This window comes from Eucyclogobius newberryi, unplaced genomic scaffold, assembly GCF_026437365.1.
Source record: "Eucyclogobius newberryi isolate DKJ021-1_F unplaced genomic scaffold, fEucNew1.0.hap1 SCAF_7, whole genome shotgun sequence".
Taxonomy (NCBI): Eukaryota; Metazoa; Chordata; class Actinopteri; order Gobiiformes; family Gobiidae; genus Eucyclogobius; species Eucyclogobius newberryi.
In genome coordinates, this window is record NW_027316389.1 from 31,192,737 (window position 1) to 31,209,712 (window position 16,976).

At 41.4% G+C, this 16,976-nt stretch overlaps 1 protein-coding gene across 2 annotated transcripts; it reads right to left on the reverse strand.

The window, feature by feature from the left end:
- Nucleotides 1–1,489: 1,489 nt before the first annotated feature.
- Nucleotides 1,490–16,976, reverse strand: LOC140348901 (S-adenosylhomocysteine hydrolase-like protein 1). Of its 2 annotated transcripts, XM_072435033.1 has the most exons (17): nucleotides 16,748–16,976; nucleotides 13,894–13,984; nucleotides 12,173–12,304; nucleotides 11,990–12,090; nucleotides 11,183–11,285; nucleotides 11,006–11,100; nucleotides 8,024–8,130; nucleotides 7,843–7,959; nucleotides 7,697–7,760; nucleotides 7,529–7,617; nucleotides 6,312–6,382; nucleotides 5,645–5,739; nucleotides 5,373–5,471; nucleotides 2,578–2,646; nucleotides 2,412–2,490; nucleotides 1,629–1,749; nucleotides 1,490–1,557 (listed from the first exon to the last, which is right to left on the reverse strand). In XM_072435033.1, the coding sequence occupies exons 1-17, from the start codon at nucleotides 16,961–16,963 to the stop codon at nucleotides 1,551–1,553; spliced, it is 1,656 nt and encodes a 551-aa protein (XP_072291134.1). In that variant the 5' UTR covers nucleotides 16,964–16,976; the 3' UTR covers nucleotides 1,490–1,550. The 2 variants fall into 2 exon arrangements, with proteins under 2 accessions (XP_072291134.1, XP_072291135.1); XM_072435034.1 differs by lacking the exon at nucleotides 1,490–1,557 and having other exon boundaries at nucleotides 1,625–1,749.

Genomic DNA, 16,976 nt, shown 5'->3' on the forward strand with positions numbered 1-16,976 from the left:
CTCGATGATTTATTTTGCAGTGTATTCCAGCTGTTAATAGGCAATTGTGTTTTGCATTGAGAAGGTTGTGGGTTCAACACCTTTTTCACATTCTTTTTGTGTAATTGTGGGCTTTCTTCTAGCTTCCACCGTCCACAAAAATGCATGTGCTCATTGCTTATATTGCTTATACTGACTCATGTTATTTTGAATCTTCTTATTAAAGGTGTAAATGTCTGAATCACTCCACTATTGTCTATAGTCCAAAGGGCACACAGTTCAACGTGTTTTGTGATTCTCCGTTTGATCACGTGACCCTCCTGATATGTTCTAAGGATCTACTCGGGCCCTGTCTGGATTACTGTAATCCCCTGTATTTTTAGGAGCACACGAGACAGACAGGATGCGACAATCGAGGAACTCGGGTAATGACCTTTATATGAGCAAATGCATTTTCCTACAAGTTAATTACATCCACTCAAGCACATACTTATGGAGCACTATAGACTCCATCAAAAGATTTTCACTGACTAATGAACATGATAGAAGCAGTCAAATCATATCACACTCCAAATAAAGTCATCTGGACAAAAATGTGTGCAATACTTGAATTTGGTATATTTCATTTTTTTTATTGTTATTACTATGTTTGGAAGGAGTAGACTGAAATAACAACATGACAGGGCTAAATCTTATGACTTACAATAGTACAAAAAAAAGTTACATTTGACAACTACTAAGAAAAAAATCATTAAGTCTTGGTGCTGATGGCCACATTGAGGTGAATTATCAACAGCGATTATAATGGCTACACTGCCTATGGACATTAATTACATTCGCTAATTGCTGTCTGCTCATTTAGGAGGACCTTGGATAGTTTACTTACTGCACAATGAAAATAGAATACAAAAAAATAGTACCACTTTATAATAACCAGACTCTAATTAGCCACAAAGAACACATATTATGCATTATAGGTCTTGACCTTGTGCCTCTGCTTTGGCATCTCATGTTTTAGTTCTATCCACTAAAAGCACACATTACTTCAGGATCATCAGGATTTGTGCAAGAACTCCCATCTACAGGCAGAAGAGATATTTACCATGGGGAAATAAACAAAAGATAGCTTTCCCCCGGTGATAACGCAGGTATGATGTTGTGATGGACGCAATTGATCTGACAGAGAAATTGTAATGATTTATGTACTTAAGATCTGGGAGCACTACCAATGACGTCACAAAACTGGAATATTTGAAACAGAGGGAGAGCATGAATGAAGCTAAATACAACTCCAGGTGTGTCTAGGGAACATTTTTCTAACATGGTTACAAGCTAAAGAAAGACAATTTAGCAAAATATGTGTCTTTTACTAAAGCATGAACAAAGACTTAATTCAACTAGTTTATTTAGCATGATTCAGGCTGAGTACATATTTAATTGAGTTTGTTCATGCTTTATTAAGGCTATTCAAAGTAGTTATTTCAAAGTGTAACCTAATGCTCTTCTACATCTTCTGTGAGAGTGATTCAGCCTCCAGAGGGCGCCATTTCTCAGTCTGCAGACCTCATGTGTCAGTACCTGTTTGGAAAAGACTGGAGTTACTTAAAGCTGCAGGTTCCCGGCTGACTATGCACACATCCTCTTGTCACCTGTAGTGGTGCTGTTTGAAGGGCCCCTGTTTACTGACCCCCAGGTACTTGGCCTGTTCCCCTGTGAGCTCTGTGAGGTGAGCGTCAAAGCAGCGCAGGTGTAGGCTGGCCACATACTCATCTGAAAAACACGTGCACGCCTCAAAATTGACCAAATGAGGAACATGTTTTGCAAATGTCTTTAGGACATAGTGGAAGATGAAGAAGGCTTTTTATAACAGATGTATTTAACTGGGCAACATACTTAAATATTGCAGTTCATTTGAATATTTCTATCCCAATACATACAATTTTCAGATATCACAACATTCTAGAATCCTTATAGTTTAACATTGAGTTGGAGCAGATCAGAATTCTATGATTTCGCTGTTGAACTGTCAGATTGCAGATTCGTCGTCCAGGTTTATGGTTCATATCTCTGTTATTACTGGGCCTATCCACATGAAACAAAAACTGGCATAAAGTATTCTCAGGACAAATGAACAAAAGTGACATTTTCTTTTCATAATAGCCTTAGAAAGTGATGCCATTACTCCCCATCAAAGGCGTTATTGTTCTCCATTGAAACCTGAACTAAAAGAGATTAATATTGCCAGCATGTGGAGACAATCCCAAACAAATAAAGATAAAGTTAATTGATTTATTTCTTCATTTCAATTTTGAATATCTTACACAGACCCATGTCCTCCATCTGAAACTATGACATCATCAAATTCTGGAACGTGAACATCACCTGAAGCGGTCTAACCAAAGAACAAAGGTAAATACATTGTGCAGACTCACCCATCTTTTTGGGCAGCAGGTAGACCTCTTGTTTGTAGCGTTCGTCTCTGGAGTTGTACAGTTCAATAAGGGCAAGTGCCTGAAACACAGAACACACACACACACACACACACACATTCAGGAGAGAACGTGGCAGCTAGAATGTACTGGAATGAGCGGAATTTACCTGTGTTGTTGCTGTGATGGAGTGGACTAAAGAGGGCACTGTGGAGCAGCTCAGGTTCAACAGTCCACCCTAAAGACAAGATCGGACAGAACGAGAATTGAGAGTTGTACAAAACAAATACAAAACTGACCTCTCTGACTATAGTTAGAGTAATGTGCACACTGAAACGAAAATGACCCTTTCAAGATGTTCTAATATGAATAACTAGTTTCAAATTATAGCACACATTATGCAGTATTTAATGGAATTGTGCATTAAGTCTTCACACTTTCCAAGATAGCCCATAATTGTTTCTTTTTCATTTTATTCAACTCAGCCAGGTCGGCCATCTGTCAGATTTTTATGCTGGTAATGTGCAATTCACTCGACCTATTTCCCCACTGCTTATCATATTCAAAATCCACTTACTTGAAAACGTACTTGAACAAGGTTTTGTACCAAACAGCACCAACCTGAGATTTAAGGTCTGGTTAACAAAAACTATTCACGTTTTAACCTGATTGTAAAGGAAAAAACTAATCTGTTGGAAGAATGTATCCATTTTTTTCAGAACACCGTGCCAAAGTTCTCGCTCTTCACAGGGAAATGCTAAATGTTGGAGACATTGTGGTCGCCAGGAGGAACACCATTTCCATGTGACTGTCCTGTTGCTCAGAAATGTTGGACTGAGATCAACAGACCCCTCCAGACCAACACCAAGATCAACAGACCCCTCCAGACCAACACCAAGAACAACAGACCCCTCCAGACCAACACCAAGATCAACAGACCCCTCCAGACCAACACCAAGATCAACAGACCCCTCCAGACCAACACCAAGATCAACAGACCCCTCCAGACCAACACCAAGAACAACAGACCCCTCCAGACCAACACCAAGATCAACAGACCCCTCCAGACCAACACCAAGATCAACAGACCCCTCCAGACCAACACCAAGATCAACAGACCCCTCCAGACCAACACCAAGAACAACAGACCCCTCCAGACCAACACCAAGATCAACAGACCCCTCCAGACCAACACCAAGATCAACAGACCCCTCCAGACCAACACCAAGATCAACAGACCCCTCCAGACCAACACCAAGAACAACAGACCCCTCCAGACCAACACCAAGATCAACAGACCCCTCCAAACCAACACCAAGAACAACAGACCCCTCCAGACCAACACCAAGAACAACAGACCCCTCCAAACCAACACCAAGATCAACAGACCCCTCCAGACCAACAACAAGATCAACAGACCCCTCCAGACCAACACCAAGATCAACAGACCCCTCCAAACCAACACCAAGATCAACAGACCCCTCCAGACCAACACCAAGATCAACAGACCCCTCCAGACCAACACCAAGAACAACAGACCCCTCCAAACCAACACCAAGATCAACAGACCCCTCCAGACCAACACCAAGAACAACAGACCCCTCCAAACCAACACCAAGATCAACAGACCCCTCCAGACCAACACCAAGATCAACAGACCCCTCCAAACCAACACCAAGATCAACAGACCCCTCCAAACCAACACCAAGATCAACAGACCCCTCCAGACCAACAACAAGATCAACAGACCCCTCCAGACCAACACCAAGATCAACAGACCCCTCCAGACCAACACCAAGAACAACAGACCCCTCCAAACCAACACCAAGATCAACAGACCCCTCCAGACCAACACCAAGAACAACAGACCCCTCCAAACCAACACCAAGATCAACAGACCCCTCCAAACCAACACCAAGATCAACAGACCCCTCCAGACCAACACCAAGATCAACAGACCCCTCCAGACCAACACCAAGAACAACAGACCCCTCCAAACCAACACCAAGATCAACAGACCCCTCCAAACCAACACCAAGATCAACAGACCCCTCCAAACCAACACCAAGATCAACAGACCCCTCCAGACCAACACCAAGATCAACAGACCCCTCCAGACCAACACCAAGAACAACAGACCCCTCCAAACCAACACCAAGATCAACAGACCCCTCCAGACCAACACCAAGATCAACAGACCCCTCCAGACCAACAACAAGATCAACAGACCCCTCCAGACCAACACCAAGAACAACAGACCCCTCCAAACCAACACCAAGATCAACAGACCCCTCCAGACCAACACCAAGAACAACAGACCCCTCCAAACCAACACCAAGAACAACAGACCCCTCCAGACCAACACCAACACCATCTCACGGGAGTTCAGAACTATCTGGGCCTTGAAACTCCTGCTATGGACACAATCGTAGGATATCTTTGGAGCAAACTCCTGGAGAAAAAGGCTCTTACAAAACAATGGATGACACAAAATGGAGGACTGGACTCAAATGTAATCTCAATGTACCAGACTAAATGTGTTTATGTACATTTTTTGTTTCCTCTCTGTGTCATGTTCTTTGTATTGTCCTGTTTATATGTTAAAAAAAGAGAAAAATAAATAAGTACTTAACTTAACTGTTACTTAGTATTAAAATATCCTTGTATAATGTACTTTTAGAGTGACAAAAGTATTTAGTATTTTAGTATTAGTAGATTTAGAGAACTATCTAGAAGTCAAATCATGTAACCTTATTAAAGAGTTGTGCTGAATTTGGTCAGCAGGGACAGCATTTGATAATTGGTCATTTTAATTCATTTATTTAGTATATAATTCAGTTTACTCGGAGACGGAACTCAAACCATAAGAAAAAATACTTTAACTTGTCAGTCTAGTTAAAAAATATGGTGGAGTAGAAAATACAGATTCATTACTTTCAACCTCTGCAGACATAAACTGCTCACCTCAGCCAACAGAAGGATCCTCTTCCCATCCGGCCAGACGACATGGTCCACATGGGGGCGCACTTTCACCCACTTGAGCTCGGCTGTGCGCAGACTGGCCTGGCAGGGACGGACAGGAGACAGGAGACAGGAGACAGGAGACAGGAGACAGGAGACAGGAGACAGGAGACAGGAGACAGGCGACAGGACATGGATCAGAGACCAGACAGAGACAGGACAGGGATCAGAGACAGAGCAGAGACAATTTCACAGGGACATAGATCCTTCTGTACCAGGTCGATCTCTGTGTTGGAGTGGCCCATATTACACACGATGCAGAGGTTCTTCATCCGGTCCAGGTGTTTGCGCATGACCACGTTTTTGTTTCCTATTGACAAGAACATGAACAAGAACATGAAAGAAGAGCAATGTCAGGCCTTTAAGTACATAATAAGGGAGACATATCATGCAAAAGCAACTTTCATGAGCTTTAAAGCTTGTTACAAAGGTGTTTCATCATCATTAGTTTTGATAGCATATATAGAGTGACCAGATTTTCAAATTTAAAAAATGGGACACACCCGGGGTTGGGATGGGAAATAATAACAAAAGTGTAAAAAAGATACTAAAATTACTTAGGTAATTAAGTACATTTGTATGCACTCGGATCCATACCAAGTGAGCCGTGAAAGAGGTATATAGTCAGTAATTTAATCTGATCAGTGGAAATGAGTGCAACAACATATTCCCTTCTTTACTGTTGGAAGGTCTCAAAGTGGTCCAAACTGGGACAACTGGGACTGTCCCGGGTAAATAGGGACGTCTGGTCACCATAAGCATATAGTATATGTAAATGAACTCTGAAGAGGCGGAGCTTATCAATTCTGCAGTCTATTTCCACAGCACAAAATGTAAAATGATGATCTACTTATGTGCTCATATATCGCCTTTAAATAATACCTGTGCATGTGATGACCAAGTCCACATGTTGTACTACCTCGCCCAGCTTAATCACCAGAAAGCCGTCCATGCTGAAATAAAACACAAACTACAGTAAGTAAACAGATATACACCTTCACCCAGACAAGATTGGAAAAGTATCTTGTTAAAAGACACAACATCAATATACATTTTCCACAATGGGGATGGAAGCCAGATGGACCACTGCAGCAGCTCATATTGTAGAATTAATTATTTTCAAGAATTCGAGAATCCGTACAATGAAATTCAGGTACACTTATTAACATCTAACATGCTGCTAATTTGGATACATATAAGTGGTTGATTAGATGTTAATTTGTATTTATTTGTCTCTTACTAATGTATTATTCTGCATAACCTTATACTGCGACTACATTTACCAACACGTTTCTATTAATACTTTCTATATTTCTGCTGTCTTCTTAAGACATTTATGTACAGGAATTATGAATCTAAGGCTTAAATAACTAAGTTTTCTGAGTCTTCTGGGGGCCTTTTGCCTTAGGGGCTCTCGCCACTTCAGTGTCGCTCAGGTTTAACTACAAACACACAGCTTCAATCACATCTACCTACTAGGTTTGTAGCACCAAATAAAAATACTACAGTAGGGGCTAAGTACACTAGCGCTGTAAAGGTGCTGGGGTCCTCTCCCAGATTAATTTTTTTCCCCGTTTTTTCTGATTAATTGTAATGCTATTTGGTTTAAAGTTTAGGCGCTCTTGGGGGCCCTCTGATGGCTTCTTGGTAATAAGGGTGTCGTTAAGGGCTTGTTAAGCAGAATAAGACATTATTAATGCACAATTATCTATTATAATACGACAAACCCCTTTGAAAATTAATTTTCAAACAAAAGGCTGTGAAGCTGACGCAGGAGTAAAGCTACTGTTGGAGGTATCAACTGACAGTAGACTGAATATTTGTTGATTTTTGATAATGTTTTTGGTGCTGAAGCCAATATTAAATAAATGTTATTTATTTAGTTTAGTTTTTTTTTGTACTGATATTAAGGGGTAATAGCTTTCTTGTTATGTTCTAGGTCCTTGTTAGATCTCTTTTACCATAGTAGACAGAAAAGGAAAAAATCGAGAAAAATTTGAATGTACTTATAGAGATACGTCAGAATAAAATTCAGCAAAAGTGTTAACACTAACAACACGTGTACATATACACACGTAACAGAAGCCTATGATTCTTACACAGCCTGCAAGGCACAAATGGGGTCCACTTCTGTCACATAGACCACAGCTCCCAGGGCATTAAGAGCGGCGCAGCATCCCTTTCCCACCTGCAAGCACCATGAGTCAGTTTTCTGTTTGGAGATTATTAATATGACTTTATTGTTTTTGGTTTGACCCGGCACTGACCTCCCCATACCCACACACCACCACCTGCTTGCCGCCCAGCAGGATGTTTGTGGCTCGTTTTAAACTGAAACACAGAGGCCTGGCATGAAACCTATAACACACAAGCCCGTTCTAGTATTTACAGATATAGCATTATGTTTTATTACCCATCCAATATGGACTCCTTGCAGCAGTACAGGTTGTCAAACTTCTGCTTAATCACACAGTCATTGACATTGATGGCAGGGACGATGAGCCGGCCGGCCTTGGACAGTTGGTACAGTCTGAGGAGGGGTTGAGGTGGTTACGTGGGTTATGATGGGGCATTTTGAAAGTATTGATACTCACCTATAGACTCCGGTCACACTCTCTTCCACAATGCCTTTGAGTTGTTTAAAGATGCTGGGATATTTCTTCTGGATCCAGTGTGTCATGTCTCCTCCATCATCCAAAATCTATGAGACAAATGCATCTGTTGTGTGTATTCCATTCAAAAACCACAGCCAGTGTCATGTTCACCTGCTGGGCTTGAGCCAAACGTGATCCAATTACAATAAACTATTCCTTGCCCCTCAGTGTGCATGCATGTCTATAATGGGCGCATTGCATTAGTGGTAGAATAATACAGGGCTGCAAACTGGAGCAGAGTGAAAGCGCCCCTCGAAAGCACGCAGTGTTAAAAAAATCTGCAACTTTTGCCATTACACGTTTCTGCAATAATATTTCAGCCTGAAAGGTGTGAAATTCATAGAAATACTCACTTGTGAATGTGGTTTAAATCTAAAATTTGAACAAATATATGTAATTTCCTGCATTCTAGAGCACTTGAGAAAGTAAATTAACTATGAAACTTTATAAAGCAAACTTGAGACGTGATCAGAATCACACAAAAGAGGGATCAGCTTCAGCACTGCAGACACACACTGTCCCCGCTGTAGTCAGGGGGCGCAGTGAACCAATAGGAGCAAGTCACATAAATTAAGTTAAGTTTGGATAAGAGAAGAGAAGATAAGAGAAGCTTTATTTGTCACACAATGGGGAAATTCCATTGTTGCAGAAGAATAGAAACTTGCAATAAAAAAATCGACATGAATAATCATTCAAATAGACTTATATCTAACACAGACTGTGCAGACAGAGCAAGTGCAGCAGGGAGAGACTAAAGGGATAAAGTGACGTTAGTGAATTGTACCAGAGAGATTTCCCATTATATTACAGTATTGCACGTGATCACTACAGCTGGATGACACATGTGTTGTGTTAGTAGTGTCAGCAGTGTTAGCTTAGTTTAATTGTTTTTTTAAGGGACCATGCGTAAACACGCAAGGTTTAGTCAAAGCTAGATTCCAACTTAACTTAACAAAGTTAAAATACATCTAAATATCCATCCATTCATAATAAACCAAGCAGTCTTCCTCTCTGTTACTGAAAACATTTTACATTCAACATTTAAAATGACAAAAGTAAATAGTACATTAGAAATAACTATATAACTAACTATATAAGATAAGATGAGATAACCTTTATTTGTCCCACAATGGGGAAATTCCAGTGTTGCAACACAGATTAGGCACAGAAGTATAATAATAAAAAAACAGATAACTCTTGATAAAAAATAATCATAATAACGCTCTTATTTACAGCTGTTATATGGACAGAAAATATTACACCAGGATGATTGACATTATGTCACAGTATTCCATATGAATATGAAGCTGAATGACACATGTTCAGGGCAAACAGTGTTTGTTGTAGAGTCTGACAGCAGCAGAAGGAAAGATCTGTGAAACGTCTCCTTCGCACATCGAGGGTGGATCAATCTGTCACTGAAGCTGCTCTCCAGAGCGGACAGAGTGTCCTGCAGGGGGCGACACTCATGGTCCAGCATAGATGTGAGTTTAGCCAGGACCCTTCTGTCCCCCACCTCCTGCACCGAGTCCAGAGCACAGCCCAGGACGGAGCTGGACTTCTTGATGACTTTGTCCAGCTTCCTCCTCTCCCTCTCTGTGATGCTGCTGCTCCAGCAGGCCACACCGTACAGGAGCTGATGCCACCACAGAGTCGTAGAAGGTAGAAGGAAGAAGAGAGTGGAGCAGAGGTGTCCACCCGCTGTCCTCATCAGTGTCCTCATCAGTGTCCTCATCAGTGTCTTCATCAGGTGGGACGTGAGAGCCACTGGCCTGAAGCTGTTGAGGTCTTTGGGGCGCGTTGTCTTAGGCACAGGTACCAGACAGGAGGTCTTCCAGACCTGTGGTACCACCCTCAGCTTCAGGCTCATGTTGAAGACATGCTCATAACTCCACACAGTTCATCTGCGCAGGACTTAAGGAGCCTGGGGCTGATGCCGTCAGGTCCTGCTGCCTTCCTCACTTTAATCCTCTTCAGCTCACTCCTCACCTGTGCTGCTGTGACAGTCAGTGGTTGGCAGGGGGACTGTGTGCTGGGGGGATGGGTGAGTCCAGGTTGAATGGTGGGCTGATGGGCCAAATTAGAGGTGTGAAGAGGAACGGGTGTGGGCCATTGACCAACTGTGGAAGTGAGCGCATGCAGCTATACAGGGGGAGGGGTGGGTGATTGATAAAATCTCCGGAAGTGAGAGTTCAGCTCATTCACCCAGTGTAAGTCCCCCTCCGTCTAGACAGGGGGGACTTTGAAGGCTAAGATGGTTTTCAGGCTCCTCCACACTCCCTGAATGTTCTTCTGCTGCAGCTGCTCCTCCATCCTCCTCTTGTAGCTGGCTTCTGCCTGCCTGATCTTCCTCCTCAGCTTCTTCTGCACAGTCCTCAGCTCCTCCTTGTTCCCTGACCTGAAAGCTCTCTTCTTCTCCTTCAGCAGAGGGAGAAGAAGCCTATATATTAACCAATTTGTGGTTAATATATAGGCTTACATTAAAATATACCACATGCAAATATAATATCAGCGCTGACAATGTGGACTCTCCAAAAGGACTTTTCAGCAATTTCAAGAGAAATTAAATCCCTATAGGCAGAGGACAGTTTAAGCCTCCATTTTGTTATGCTTTGTATAGGAAGTCTGTTTGTGTAAATGCTAAGCTGAGTTTGGGGAGTCTGCAGTCATCAGTTCTAGCTTTTACCCAGAGAATGCCAATAGATTAAACTGAAATGACAAAACACTTTTAAGTAAAAAACAGACTGGTCTAAATAGGACAGGCTGACCTAGGAACAGGTTTGTTCACCCTTTAAATCTATTTCTAATTGTGTGTTATTGAAACATTCAACATTGTATATTTATGTCAAAACATCATCTTAGTGGCCAGTACAGGCCTGGCACCAGTTGAACATAGGCCTAGGACAAAAGTCTTTGTCATACCAGGTTGGGCTGCCAGCTGGCTCCGCTGATACATTTGTCGATGCACCACCAGAAGTCATCCTCGGCCTGTTCTTTCCAGGCAAACACAGCTACACCTGTGCATGTACCACAAGGGTGAGGTGTTATGAGTGAGAATGTTCACACACAGACGATGCAGAGGAAGGAGAGAGTTCTGACTTGCTTCGGCGAGCGCTGCGGCCACATGGTTCTGAGTGGAGAAGATGTTACAGGCGGCCCATCGACACTGTGCTCCCAATATGCAGAGAGTCTCTATCAGCACCTAAAAACAATACATCCATACTAAACACATCAGCCACTCCATACAGTATGTCTCAATTGTCTTTGAAAAAAGATATATTTTCCATAAAAGGGTTTTATTTTTAATTACCGTAAGTTTCAGTGGGATGAAACTTTAGCACCATTGCAATGAACAATTCAAACATCATATTATGTCATATTTGAATGGGCAAAACTTTCACCCAATGAGGTATTAATAAAGGCTAGAGAGATCATCGTCATAGCAACCTATAGTAACCAACATCCTGTTCAAGAACTCATACAAACAGGGAGATGGACTTTTCCCTTAAAGCCACAGTATGTAACTTACTGAACGTGGAAACTCACTTATATAATTCCATGGAAATAGAGAGTTAAAACCCTACTTCAGAACACTTTCCTTGTAGATAAATAATTTATACAAATACAAATACAAAAACATTACTGTCCATAGAGGTGGAAATCGATGCCATACTGTGTTATAGCTAAAGAAACAACATTTCAAGCAAGATGTTGCTTATACAACACTGAAGCTCCTTCAAAGAGTGCTAAGTCCTGGCATAGTTCAGTCCAAATTTACAGTAACTCTTAAGTTACTCCTCCAATAATTTAGTTTTTTTTATTATCTTTATCTGTGTCCAGAGAATATCCAGAGACGTAAACCATCTGCAAAGTCTGCCCAAACAAATTATTTATACATATCTTTACCGCTGTCTGTGCAGTGATATGAGTACAGCCCACTATCTTGGCTCCGGCTAAGGGCCGCTCCCCTCCTGCTCTCCTCCTCAGCTCCATCAGCGCTGGCATCTCTAAGCATCACAGACAAAAAAGAACACATCACACACACATATAATGCACAGTTGTATTTTCTTTACCATTGTCTGTAAGAACCTTGCTCTGCCAGTCTGATTTCCCTTCGTCCGGATTCCACATGTTTGATATTTTTGATGCAAAAGTCAGTCAGGCCTCTGGAGGTTGTCTGAACGATGTTCCGGGGACTATCATCATTGTTGTCACTGTTCACTGTGAAATATAGTAGTAAATAAGAGAATGGTTAGCTGTGTGCTAGCATCTGCTGTCACCTATGAGGAGTTTAGTCACGCTTCATGATGTCCTGACGACCCCTATAAAGTGCAGCTTAGGCTGCATATTTTACTAAAACGTAGTCAAATTATTGGCTCAAGCCATTCCATGGAATGGAATGCAACGAGTCCATGGAATGGCTCGAGCCTTTGTTATTGCCTGGCTTCTTCTTCTTATTATTTATGGTCATTTTTCCACAACCTGGGCATTTTTGACCCCCTGAACATTGATGAATGTCCCACATGGGGACATAGACGCGATCGGGTTGCGAGGTTGCGATAACGCCCGTCGCAACAGTGGCGACTAGTTCAAAGAAGAAAAAACATGAAACTCTTAATCTTTGGCCTAGGCACATGAGACTTGGGACAGTGATAGAGCTACCTTTGACCTCTGACCTTTGAGGAGTAAAACACACCTGGCAGCATCGCTCTATGATAAACAGGAAGTCAGCCATGTTGAGTCAAAGTGGCGCCGCCACGTTTGACTTTTTTTTGTCAAAATCGTACTTGTCCTAGTTTTTTTGTCCGATCGAGCTCAAAATGCCCTCAAAAACGGCTTAATTTCCTGTTTTTTCAAGGACAAGTCACGCCTATTGGAATTGATCTACGGAGCTCATATTTCACTCACTAATACGTTTTTATGATCTGATTGGAAATAATTAATACCATGTAACAAATTTACTCTCTAGCGCCCCCTACCCATTGTGTGAAAAACTCAACATTGTCTGATTTGTTTGAAACTCATGGATTATATTATCCTTGAGACGCCATGAAAAAAGTGCATTGCAGATATTGTGTATTTTCACAATTGGCCAGCAGGGGCGCAATGAATGCCTTCACTTCCTCTTCCGCTTTTATTTTGATGGAACATTTCCTCTCGTGCCGTGGTCTTAGCATTACCGTTAGCATCAGCATTAGTGGCGGGTCTCTGTTGCTAGGTGACGGAGGTACAGGGAAGAGGGGGTTTAAAGAATAAAGTCTAAAGAATAAAGTCTAAAGAATAAAGTCTAAGAGAATGCAGTGTCGGGGCAATTGCGATCAAAACACGGTCGGTCGCACTGGAAGGCGGTCGCGCGAGTGGCGAGAGCCATCATTGCCGCTACCGCAGCTTTAATTATATTTACGATTGTACTAAAACGTTTCCCATTTTTTTCCATTTTGACAATTTTGTACTTCCTGGTTTTATATTACCTGGGATCCAGAATACACACTGTATAAAATACACTGCGACATAATTCTGGATTTTCCAGGCAAGTTACATGAGCATAGGTAGAGTAACATTATAGCACTTTATTTTGTTAAATTATTGTGTGTATATCTGTCAGAAAATTGTGTCTGACGGATTATTATAAAATGTATTTCTTGTCAATCCGGAAGTAAGAGCCAAAAGCAGTGCTCTGATTGGATGGTCCACTCCAGCTTCACTTCGCTGTCTGTGCTCTAAAGCCTGAAAACTCATTGAAAAAAACTATATATGATCATTAAAAATTCAAAATGCACTTTTGTCTAATTGTTACAGGTAATAAATACCTGAGCGGGTTTCATTGTAGGGGTGAGACAGAGAATTTTGGGGCGTCTTGGTGTGATGATTGTCATATTCCTGCTTCTGGTTTGTCACTTGCTGTGAAGACAAACAATTATTAATTCAATAAAACTCAGTCTAGTAATGATGTAGTTTTATTTCACATGCCTCAGTGCAGTGGACAATGACAATTTGTTCAGTCAAACTACACTTACAGCTACCGGTACTTGTATGTGCTAAATTCAACATAATTATGCTACGAAACAGTACTTCCTTCTCAAATGATATGTCATCTTCAAGTGACGCTTTTTACACTTGCCTAGGTAAACTTCATAGTATTTATTCACGCTCATAAGATTTTAAATGTATGCACTAACTACCTCTGGGAATTGTTGAATTATTAACTCTTATATGGAAAGCTTTGACTTGGCACTCAATTAAGTTATTCTTCTCAAAAACATATCTAAGGTTGTGTTCTATTTTAGTCACACATGTTTGAATAACTGCATATTTAGACTCTCCCCTTGTGATGTGGAAGATGTGTCTCAATCTAAGTATTGTTTGTAGCACCATTTGAACTGCTTCACTTCTCAGATGTCACCAGTCCATGACCTTTCCTGCTCATCAGGACTTGTTTTTTCACTTTTCTACTCAATTTAAATTTGTAAAACTTCAAATACCCAAAGGTAAGATGTCCAAAAGCTGAACTGGCTGAACTTCACAGATATACCAACCAACGACAAATGCAGATTGCGCCAAGAACTCTCCAGGGGAACCATCTCAAAACTATATATGTGTTACCGGTCTTAACAACAACTTTAACTGGGTATATTAAAATAAATGTGAAGAATAAATATATAAATATATATATATCTAATGGAGGACCACAAAAACACATTAGAAATCTGTTGCAAAAATGCTTCACGTTTTTACAACACCATGTGAAAGTGCCCAGTATTCACAAGGAAAAACTAGTTGCTGGAGAAACTGTGGCCTATCATTATCATAAATATTGGACTGAGATTAACAAAGCACTGCAAACTGTTTTCAGTATTGGTATTGACATCCGAATGTTGCTTTTGGGCCTCAAAACTCCTGTCATGGACACAATAAATGGATACTTTTGAGCACCCTCTTGGCAGCATGAAGGAGGGCCATAACAGGGGACACAAAACTGACCCAACGACATATAACTGACACTCATAATTTGCAAATGAGCAAATTGAATAAACTTGGACTAAATGAGATGACAATGTTGGACTACGTGATTAGAACTATGTACAAATATTTGTCTGCTCTCTCTTTCCATCTTGTTTCTGTTCTGTATTCTCCAAAAAGATTTAAAAATGACTAAACATGAAGGTGTCCCAGAAAAGTTAGCGTTACCTTGATACAGATGGACTGCACTGGCTCTCGCTCCTTTGCCCTCCCCACTCTCACCAGGCTGTACATTTTCCTCATGCTACTGTGGACGATCAGCTCACTGTCACCTGTCACACACTGTCCACTGCAGAGTGCCACTGACTGACCCCTGAGTCACACCACGCCCCCCTCTAACGAAACAGCCCCAGGTGGAACAATGAACACCAGTGAGAAAAGTGCCAATAAATGAAGTCTTTGTGAATGAATGGCTGGGAAAATGCCCTGACGATTTCAACTATTGTGAAGTGAAGATACATATAAAGCACTCTGCTCGGAACCGCCAGGCGTAGTATATATACACAGCAGACATGTTCTATACATGCACCGGGTGGGAAAAGAAAATGGACACACAAGAGGCACTGAAGTGAGACAAACAAGTTACATTCAAGAGCACTGTGTGGACACGTTCCTTAGAGCAGTGTTTCTAAACCTTTTTCAGTCACGACCCCCACAATAACAACGTATGGCATTCGCGACCCCGACATAAAAAGTAGTTTTCCCCCAAAGTGGCCTCTAATGCCCCTAATGTTTGGTTTTATTTGATATATTTTGAAGATATAAACCTAGATAAATTACTTTGGTACGACAACAAATAATATTCTACATTCACCACGGCATTTGAATGGTGTCAAGCCTTGTTTAAAATGACTGTATCAATTTTCAAACCATTTCACAACCCCCCAGGTTGAGAATCACTGTCTAAATGTCTAACTTTTATGTTATAACATGCATATATGATGGAATGGACACGTGAGGAAAATGATCTGTTTGCTATAGTTTTTTTAATTTGAATGATTTTAATGTGCAAATCCACGAAAAACTTTCTTGAGGATACAAAATGTACAACAAAGAACTCTTTTATTCAAATACTATTCCATTTGAAGCCCTTTTTCATTCTGAAAACGATCTCACTACACCCTGGTAAGTGCGTCACTTAAGTCACTTACCTTCAGGCCGTCCCCTGGTGGTAAACCACCATTACCTCAAAGTTCTTTTGGAATATAATAAAAATAAATATGTATTATCTTATTAACAAGTGCGCTGTTGAAGTTCTATGATTTAAAAGGTAGGATATGTTTTTAAAAATGTGGTCACGGTCAACTCAAATAAAATGCTTTTACCAACTGTAACATGAATGTATTTACAAAAACATATAGTCAAGCTGTTTGTGCTGTCATATTGTGTTTTGGTTCTTAAGAGGATGATTGTTTTATGCTGCACCATATCACGGAAGCACATTTCTGATTCTGATCCAATCAGAAAACTAATTTGTGTTGGCAGTTCTAATCACGAATCAGTGCTAGTGCAGCCTCTGCAGCTCAATGAGCCTGGAATGATTTGAATGTGTGAAGTGAAACATTCACAGAGGACTACGTAACGTTACTGAAAGATTAACAGTTCAAACATATGCGCAATCACACCTGGTGTGAAAAAGCTTACCATGTCTGTCTTGAGCGCCTCAGTGACCTCTTCTGTGCTCATCTCCCCTCTGTCCCCGTTGACATGGCCCACACGCCTGTTCTCGGCAGCCTGGAGCATTTGCAGCAGGTCAAGGCTACTTTTGGGGGAAACCGGCTCCGGTGTGTCTCCCCTGAGAGGTTCTGGATGGGGGGACTGATCAGGCAGTGTGGTCCGGTCCTGTTCCTGCTGCTCCATGGCACACAGCTGA

What these genes read in the sequence shown, in the direction of transcription:
- LOC140348901 (XM_072435033.1), bottom strand. Translation starts at nt 16,963, where the DNA reads ATGGAGCAGCAGGAACAGGACCGGACCACACTGCCTGATCAGTCCCCC. An exon ending in CCAGCTGGCAGCCCAACCTG is followed by an intron (nt 8,131 to 11,005) that starts GTATGACAAAGA and finishes TTTGTCTCATAG; the next exon opens with ATTTTGGATGATGGAGGAGA. An exon ending in CCTGCTGCCCAAAAAGATGG is followed by an intron (nt 1,750 to 2,411) that starts GTGAGTCTGCAC and finishes CGTGTTTTTCAG; the next exon opens with ATGAGTATGTGGCCAGCCTA.